Consider the following 9415-nt stretch of genomic DNA (forward strand, 5'->3'; position numbering starts at 1 on the left):
ATCAATAGTTGATGGTGGATGTCGTTTCCCAATACACAAAGAAGCTCTAGCGACAGGGCAGAGATGATGGCCCTTTTCTAATATCGCATTTTGCCTCTTTTCCTTCAGCTTTGCTTCTAGTCAGGGAGAAAGATTTTCCTAGCCCCTGCCTCTGCATCCAGAGGTAACCAGATGGAACCTCAGGAAAAACAAGCGGGCTCTTTGCTCATTTTCCCTTGGTGGCAGCCAGTTCTACCAGTCAAAGAGACAAGTCGAGCTCAAGAGCTCATTGAGAATGGAGGTCAGAGGGTCACAGTCAACCCAGAGGGACAAGAAGGCCCTTTCCAGTGTCATTCATCCTGGGACTACTGAATTGGGTCATGGTGGGAGGCAAAGTCCTGCCACAGCCGCAGGTTAGAGAGAATGTTGTCACCTCATCCCTGGGCTAAGAAAGGTCTGTGGGTCATTTAGGTTATGGCGGCAGGCCCCATCTTAAGGACAGGCAGGGTTTGCTCGGGTGGACTTGGGATCTGTGTTTGCTCTCTCTGCTGCCTACGGGAAGAGGTTGCAACACGCAGCTCCCCGCCCCCAAAACAGTGGCTAAAGCTTCACCTGCTCTGGGAGATTTTTGGATCACAGGGAGAAGTTTGAGCTGGGCCAAAAAAGGAGGAGCTTAAACCGGGGTGCAAAATCTGGGAACCTGACTGAGCACAGGTTGGGGCCAGGAGGAGGAAAAAGAGACGGGAAAGAGGTGCCCACCCTTCCGGTAAGGAGACCCCGTGATCAGCTCCCTCCAGTAGCCATCGGGGCCAGCCCTGGACCTTATATAAAGGCACAGGGGGAGCCCAGGAGTTCACAGCGCTGACAGTTCAGGGCTCTAAGCGCCAGGCGCCCCAGGCATCATGGGTTTGTCCCTACAACCCCGGAGTTTAATTCTGTACCTCTCCAGCCTTCTTCTCCTGTTCTCTCCAGCATGCCTGGCAGTAAGTGTGCTGTTCATAAAACACCTTCTTTTAAACAGAAAGCCGAAACATAAGAAAGCAAATGGTGACTAGTGACATTTCGTGCTTTTCTCCTTTTAGTATGTGGCTACCAGAGACAACTGCTGCATCTTAGATGAAAGATTTGTAAGTAGCGTTTATGTTTCTTGCGTTCTGTTGGAGAGGGGAGGAAAACAGGAGCAATTCTTCCACAAATACCGTTTAATGTTTTAAAAATATCGTTGACCTATTACTTTTTTTTTAATGGATAGGTTTTAAGTGTTGCTCTTGTTCAAATGTCTGGTCCCTTGCTGCTTCTGTTTGCAGGGTAGTTATTGTCCAACTACCTGTGGCATCGCAGATTTCCTGTCTACTTACCAAAGCAATGTAGACAAGGACCTGCAGAGTTTGGAAGACATCTTAAATCAAGTTGAAAACAAAACAACAGAAGCCAAAGAACTCATCAAAGCCATCCAGATCAGCTATAATCCAGATCAGCCAAAAAAGCCAAGTGAGAAACTAAGGACTAGGGGCCACCTGAGAAAATTGTTCAAGAAGTTCTTTTGTTGTTGTTTTGTTTGCTTATTTTCTGGTTTTGGTCTCCTCTTACAGATATGATAGAGACTGCCACCCAGAATTCCAAGAAGATGGTAGAAGAGATTATGAAATACGAAGCATCGATTCTAACACATGATGCTAGTATTCGGTAAGCATTTTGGCTTTCCTTTGCTCTCCAAGACAGATTTAGTTTTGATTACTATAACATGTTTCAGTGAAAGTCTTTTTAATCTTTTTTTTTTCATTTTAAATGTCCAGTTGACATTATGTCTGTCTTTGACCCAATGAGCTGGGAGGTTTTTTTTGTGTGTGCAATATGAATTATAGTGGATTATAATTGCTTTTATTTATGGCATTGGGGATCAAACTCAGGGCTTCGTGCATGCTAGGCAAGCAATCAAGCACTGAGCTACATCCCCAGTCCCAGTAATTGCTTTCTAATAATTACATTGGAGAAAGGTGTTCTAAATATATTTAAATGTTTAAAATCTAAATGTCCCTCACCTCCTACTGGTCTTACAGTGTAAAAATCATACACATGGGCATTTGGGTGTTGAAATTAAAATTCTCTTTATAAAAATGTCAACAAGTCAGTGGTAAGAAATTATCAAGCAGAGTCATAAGAAGGATCATGACTACTAAGGTAAATTATATTGAAGGTGAGTCAGAAAAGAAATACCTTAAGAGACTTAAACAAACATTGTAAAGCAATGTGTTGATCCTGGCACAATGAACCTACAGTTATGTATTTTCCTCCTATCATGTGGAAATAAAATACCTGTTCCTGGCTTCCTAGAGTCACATAAACTTTCTAACCATAGAATCTCAGATAAAGTTGTCGTTTCTTCACCATTTTTTTAAAGAAAATTGATCTCAAAATTCTGAGAAACTGAGATCTATGATGTCTGGGAAGAAGTGGCCCAGGAGAGATTTTTGCCTCTTTTTGATATCAGAAGTCTGTTGATGTGTTTATTGTCACCAATATAATTTGCATTATGACTGCCCATCATTGAAGTTAAGAAGACCATTGTGCAGAAATTGTCTAAGAGTAGAGAAAGAGGGTGGTCCAATAGTTTTTCTTCCCTTCTGTTTTTCAAAGTTAGAAACAGAGGTTTATGCACAGTAGATAGTTTTCTATCATTTCTGAATATTTATAAGCAACCCTGTGAGAAACTGCAAAAGCAGCGTTTTTACTTCCCCCAAGCTTTTTCCAGACCTGTGTAACTGGAAACACTAAGAAAGATAGGAAAGTGTCTAGTTGTATATTTTATGTATGGTAATACCCAAGATACCTTTTGCAAGTAAGTTAGAGATGGAAGCCCATTAATAGGTCCTTGGTAGATTACCAGGTGAAAATGGATGACGCTTCAACAACACATGGGAATTATTGAGCAGAACTGTCCCTGCTTCCAAATGGCCAGGAGGTGTCTCCCTTAACCAGGCCCATCTCACGTGGCTGTTACCTGCTCTCCTTTAAGCATAAACTGAAAATCAGAATGACCACTTAGTGATGACCTTTGTATATTGATATGGACTTTGTTATTTGTGTTCAGAGTTGAGACTTTATGTCTGTTTCTGGATAAAAAGATTCTGGCAAAAAATTGTATTCCTGTTTTTATTATTTGGGGAAGCGGGTGTGGAGTTGATTTCCTTGCCCAAAAAGCTTAGCATTTTAATTCATTTCAATTTATTAACATAATTTTGCAAATTTCCCCAAAAGGGAAGTCTTAAGAAAATAAGATAGTAGTTCTAAGAGAAAATACAAAGTTACTCCAACGAAAGGAATGCTTATCTTTTATTATCTCGTTGTTTACTTTGTAGATTTTTGCAGGAAATATATAATTCAAATAATCAGAAGATCCTTAACCTGAAACAGAAAGTAGCCCAGCTTGAAGCCAAGTGCCAGGAGCCTTGTAAAGACACAGTACAAATCTATGATACAACTGGGAAAGGTAAATGAGAGGTTTATATTGGGATCATGTTCATCAAACCAAATAGACAAAGTAAAAGGGAATGTATAGGAATAATGTAGAAAGTGTCTAGCTTTCCCCTCCACTCTTCCCCGCCTTCCTTTTTTTGGGGGGGTGGGGAAGTACTGGGAATTAAACCCACGGGCACTTTACCACTGAGCCACATCTCCAACCCTTCTAGCTCCTTTTCTTTCCCTCTTTCTTTCCCTTTTTTCCTCTTTCTTTCTTCCTTCATTTCTCTCTCTCTCTCTCTCTCTCTCTCTCTCTCTCTCTCTCTCTCTCTCTCTCTTCAACAGGGTCTTGCTATGTTGCTGAGGCTAGTCTAGATCTGCAATCCTCCTGCCTCAGTCTCCTGAGTCTCTAGGATTATAGGCATGCTGCTCCTTGCCTAGTGAGTATCTAGCTCTTAAAGTGTCTAAGGATTCCAATAGTATAGAGTATTCTTGAGTAGCAAACAATAGTTTGAAAGGACTGATGATGTAAGAATGTACATAATGTAAATTATATTCCTCTTGGGAAATGAAGAGTTGAAAACACGTTCATTTCATCTCATTTTTGAGGCTAGCACAATCTTACCTGGATTTAAAACCACAGTAAATGTTTCTTATTTTCCTTTTTTCAGATTGTCAAGACATTGCCAATAAGGGAGCCAAAGAGAGTGGCCTTTACTTCATCAAGCCTCTGAAAGCGAAGCAGCAGTTCTTGGTCTACTGTGAAATTGATGGCTCTGGAAATGGATGGACTGTGCTACAGAAGGTAATTTTCCCCTTTCATCTGTGTTTAATAAATGTCCACATTGGTGCTGCCATATGACAGATGCTTGTCAAAGTACCTTGTGAACATTAAATTACTTAACCCTCAGGAGGGAACTGAGGATGACAGGTAGAGTAACTTGCCCCAAATCACATAAGTAATAAGTAACAGAGTGAGGATTTGAATCCAGGCAGTGTGGTTTCAGTGTCTTGGCTTTCACTCAATATGGCTGGTGTCACTGCTGCAGATTTATGATGGCACATAAGCAAAGTCCTTTGGTCACAAAAAAATAGAAGAGACCTCTTTCATCAGATATATTAAGACCAAGGACCGCCATCATAAGAAGAAGAGCCCCCCCCCCCCCGAAGATACAGGTGGGCTACTCCAAGGCCTCTTGTGGCCTCTGCCAGTCACTGGGAGCCACTGAGGATCCTGGCTCCCTTGCCTTATTTACTTCCTGCCACTGTTAAACTACTGGTGCAGGGGCACTCAGAGGGCTGCATTCCACCATCAGCACATGGAATCAATAATGTCTAGCTCGAGTTCTGAAGTCCTCCAGGGGTCTTTTAAAAATAAAAAAACCTACCACTAGTTCAGAATTCACCATGTACTGAGCACTCTTTAAAGTGTTTCATTAATATCTATCATGAAATCCTCACAGCAACCCTAAAAAGCCCGATTTGATAGATAAGGAAACCAAGGCATCTTGCCCATGTCACTTCATTGCTAGTCAATACACTTATAACCTCCATATTTTTGACAGGATGTTGATGATATTTTCTTGACATGCACCAATATCTGTTCTCTCCCCTTGTGCCATTCTGTAATTAGAGACTGGACGGCAGTGTGGATTTCAAGAAGAACTGGATTCAGTATAAAGAAGGATTTGGCCATCTCTCTCCTACTGGCACCACTGAGTTTTGGCTGGGAAATGAGAAGATTCACTTGATAAGCACACAGTCTCAAATCCCGTATGCACTCAGAGTGCAATTGGAAGACTGGAATGGCAGAACCAGGTACTGTGCAGAAAGAACTTTAAGGATTTTTTTTTTTTTTTTTGTAGAGGTCATCCATACATGTGCCCTTTCCAACTCTCAATAGATGGATGGCAAAAAACAGCCTGGTATATGTGAGGAACAGTTTGGTTCTTGGGCAGTCCAAAGAGGAAGGTTCTCTCTGTAATGGATCTGAATGTTTTTGTATAATTTACTTACCCTGGAAACATTCAGAGCAATAGCTAATTGCTGAGATTTTAATAGGTACCAGAAAATGAGCATGATATTAAATCTAATTTAATCAAAATAACCATCCCAAAAGCAGGTATCATTATTAATCCCACTTTATCAACTAACATTGCTGGTAAATGATAGAGGTGGGTTATGAATTCAGGAAGTTTGACTCCATGAGTCTCCTGAATGAAAGTGAATTCAGCCTCTTTAGATTTCCCATTTATTTAATAACCACTCATTCTGTCAGCTCCTTGGTTATCATAAAATAAAATCAGCTGGCTCCCTTGGTGATCTACAGCCCTCTCTAGACTTAGAGGTACCTGAGAATTTTGAGTTTGTAGACCTAATTCAAGTGAATAAAAACATTCAACCATCTTACTATGTTTATGGAATAATGAAACAGATTCTGTCTCTGAACACAAAGATTTGTTATAGTTGTTGTTTTTTTAACTCTTCAGGTGGTATGAAAGTACTATAGTTAGTAGACTTTTTCCTATAAGATCATCTCCAATTTTCCTAGTATTGTAGATTAGGGAAGAAGGTAAAATATTTTCTGGAAATCTCTGTTCATTCCTGAGACTCATTATTCCCTCCACTCCATAGAATTTGATTTCTTTCCCATTTTTTCCCAGTGGAGAATCTCTCTCTGACTCCTATAGCTCATTTTTTTGTGGACTACACAGGTACTGCTTAGTTTCTATGATGTCCTAGATAGCCCTCCTTCTTGCCTCTGCCCTACTGCCTTGGGAAAGAAGACCCTGTTTAGACCTTACCCTTCAGGTGGTATGAATGGGTAAGGGAACTAGCTGTATCTCCTTCCTGAGCATTAACTCATGCTCATCATCAGATCATTAGGGTGATCTATGATAGCATTGTATGCAAGGCTAAATACTAAAATAGAAAGGGAAAATATGAAATTAGTCAAATTTTGGTTTTATTAGGAACCTATCTATAAGTAAAAAAGCATTCAAATAAGTGAAGTGTTTACTTTTCACTGAGACTCCTTGAAGTCTTCTAGACCCTTCCTGAGCAGAGTTGCTGAACTCTGAACTGGTTCACACATTTGTAGAAAACTCTTCTCAATGTGCCTATTTGTCTTAAGAAACAAAGTGACAAAGCAGCTGCCTGAGGGAAACGGGACCTTCTGAACTTCCTGAGGAGGCTTAGGATGTGACATCTCTATTTCCTTCTTCACAGTACTGCAGATTATGCCATGTTCAAGGTGGGACCTGAAACTGACAAATACCGCCTGACCTATGCCTACTTCATTGGTGGAGATGCTGGGGATGCCTTCGATGGCTTTGATTTTGGTGATGATCCTAGTGACAAGTTTTTCACATCCCACAATGGTATGCAGTTCAGCACCTGGGACAATGACAATGATAAATTCGAAGGCAACTGTGCTGAACAGGATGGATCTGGTTGGTGGATGAACAAGTGTCATGCTGGCCACCTCAATGGAATTTATTACCAAGGTACGGCTTTCTTTCTTAGGTTCCAAGTGAGTGTAGAGTATGTACATTTTACAAAGTGTAACAAATAGATACAAAGTAAAGAGGAATAATTGTAAGGATAGTAGGTCTTTTATCATATAGGTCTTTATTTGAAACCAAAATTGGAAAGTACCAAGACTGTGCATAAAATAGGACAACCACCTACTGCAAAATACCCAGTGGTTTGTCATTATACCTAAAACTATCACCATCAGACTTGGAACTTTGGGTTACAGTATCTCCTTTAGACATACCATATATGTGATCTGGATGGGCTAACATTACCATATTTGTACTTATTAGCACATTAGCCTGGCTCAGCTTCCCGTGAATTATATGTATCAGATACAACCAGTGAACAGTGGGTAAGTGTCTAAAGAAGTGGAATGAAGGAAAGGAAAGTACTATTAATGGCAAGGATTCATGAATGCATGAGAAAAGTCATGCTTAGGGTTTGTAGACACTTATTTTAGGATGGGGGAGGCTATGTTTTCTATAAGGGTAGAATGATTTGGACCACTGGTTTGACTTACTGCTCAGCAGTTATGCCTGGGGAGGCCCTACAAATGGATCCTAAAGGATTCATTAGCAAACATAGAATATGGCTACTCATCTCATCTACTTATAAGCAGCCTTATCTCTAGTAGCCATTGTCCTACAGCCAACTTTAAATCTTCTCAAAGATTCTTTAAAGTAACTTGGTTTCTCCCAACATTTTTATTTATTTATTTTTTTACTGGGAGAAACCAATATATCTTTGCACCAGGAGAAACTATGTTTGGAAGAAACTCTCTAGGAAGGTGCTTGATCCAGATGACTCAGGGTAGCCATGTAGACAGACTTTAGTCCACTCCAGTATTAGACTCAACCATCCCCTTACAAAATCATGAATTCTGGTACCTAGGAACAAGAAGGCAAATTAATCTAGTCGCTATAGAGATTATAATAAAGATTAAAATAACATTCCAGAACCATTTTCTAAAACCTCTTTTCAATGAACCAGTAGAATCGTGTTGTCCCATAACCACAGACGACCTGATCTGGAATCTTGGGGCTCCTGCATTCTAACCTGCCTGAGGAAAGACTGTCCATAATAGCTGAGTCCAGGATGGTGAAGCTTAGGGAAAGAGAGAGACCAAGTAGGGAACTTTGTTCTGGCTCTATTAGCAGTGAATAAATTTAGAGAATGGCTGTGACCATGAAGCATGCTTCAGATAGACAGCATTGTCGAATACTAAATTTAATTATAAATTGAGATTTTAGGAATCTTTAGAGACACTTTTCGTTAATAGATAACACTTGCAAACTTGATGAAACTGGCAATGCACATCACAGTAGACATTTCTTCTTAGACTGTCTGAGGAAAGCAAATGCAAGAGTAATGATTTGTGTGTCCACTACTCTTTTTAGGTGGCACTTACTCAAAAGCATCTACCCCTAATGGTTATGATAATGGAATTATTTGGGCCACTTGGAAAAGCCGCTGGTATTCCATGAAGAAAACCACCATGAAGATAATCCCATTCAACAGACTCTCCATTACAGATGGACAGCAACACCACCTGGGGGGTGCCAAACAGGTCAGGCCAGAACATGATGTTGAAATAGAAGATGAATAAATCATTTTTCTCAGAGATGGTAGAGTGATAACTGTTAATTTCTATGGACTCACACAATGTTTCAGACATTTTCTGAAAGTCTTTTCCTATCTTCCTTTACTGTATTTTTTAATTTTAATTATTCTTAAAAGGATATTTGGGCTTCAATGAAAAATAAAAATTCACATCAGACTGTATTCCAAAATTACTGAAATCAGAGTTATTTTAAAAATTGCTTATTTGAGGAGATAACATTTGGACTTATTTCCTAAATATATAAAAATAAAACTATGGCTTTTTTTGCCTTGTTATGATTATTTGTCATTTTATTTTGTTGCTTTTTTGGGTTTTATTATTTCATAAATATTTTTGTATGTACTAATAAAATAGGAGAAAATTTTAGAGTTTCAAATGCCTGAGTATGTTTTCATGTATATTACCCCCAAATCAGTCATATTTAATTCTTCTTTTTTAAACAGAGAATTATATCTTTTTTAATATATTCTTTTGTTTTGTTATATATTCATAGGCTGGAGACGTTTAAAAGACCATTCAAAAGTGATTTGCTTTTTTAAAGGACTTTATCTGAACAGAAAAATATAATATTTTTCCTATGGGACAATGGACTTTCAAAGCCTCACTTCATATTAAGAGTAAAACGAACTCACGTTGAAAACTCCATTAACAGTTTTGTGCTGGTGGTAATTTATCTACATGCATTTCAATAAACATTTTGTTTCCTAAGACTAGACACATGGTATCTTTTATTGAACATTAAAAACCATCACTTTTCATCCACTTAGTCATTACAATTGAACAGTCATCAGTTTTTGCTGAACTCACCCTTGATGCTAA

The 9415-nt window shown here is 39.2% G+C and overlaps 1 protein-coding gene across 2 annotated transcripts; it reads left to right on the forward strand.

Moving 5' to 3' along the window:
• The first annotated feature begins 881 nt into the window (after positions 1-881).
• On the forward strand, positions 882-9415 carry Fgg (fibrinogen gamma chain). 2 transcript variants are annotated; one of them, XM_071614863.1, is made up of 10 exons: positions 882-962; positions 1062-1106; positions 1287-1470; positions 1572-1665; positions 3339-3469; positions 4110-4243; positions 5072-5256; positions 6667-6944; positions 8373-8542; positions 9090-9415. In XM_071614863.1, exons 1-10 carry the CDS (start codon positions 882-884, stop codon positions 9102-9104), a joined length of 1317 nt encoding a protein of 438 aa, XP_071470964.1. In that variant the 3' UTR covers positions 9105-9415. The 2 variants fall into 2 exon arrangements, with proteins under 2 accessions (XP_071470964.1, XP_071470963.1); XM_071614862.1 differs by lacking the exon at positions 9090-9415 and having other exon boundaries at positions 8373-8745.

Source organism: Marmota flaviventris, chromosome 7, assembly GCF_047511675.1.
Source record: "Marmota flaviventris isolate mMarFla1 chromosome 7, mMarFla1.hap1, whole genome shotgun sequence".
Lineage (NCBI taxonomy): Eukaryota > Metazoa > Chordata > Mammalia > Rodentia > Sciuridae > Marmota > Marmota flaviventris.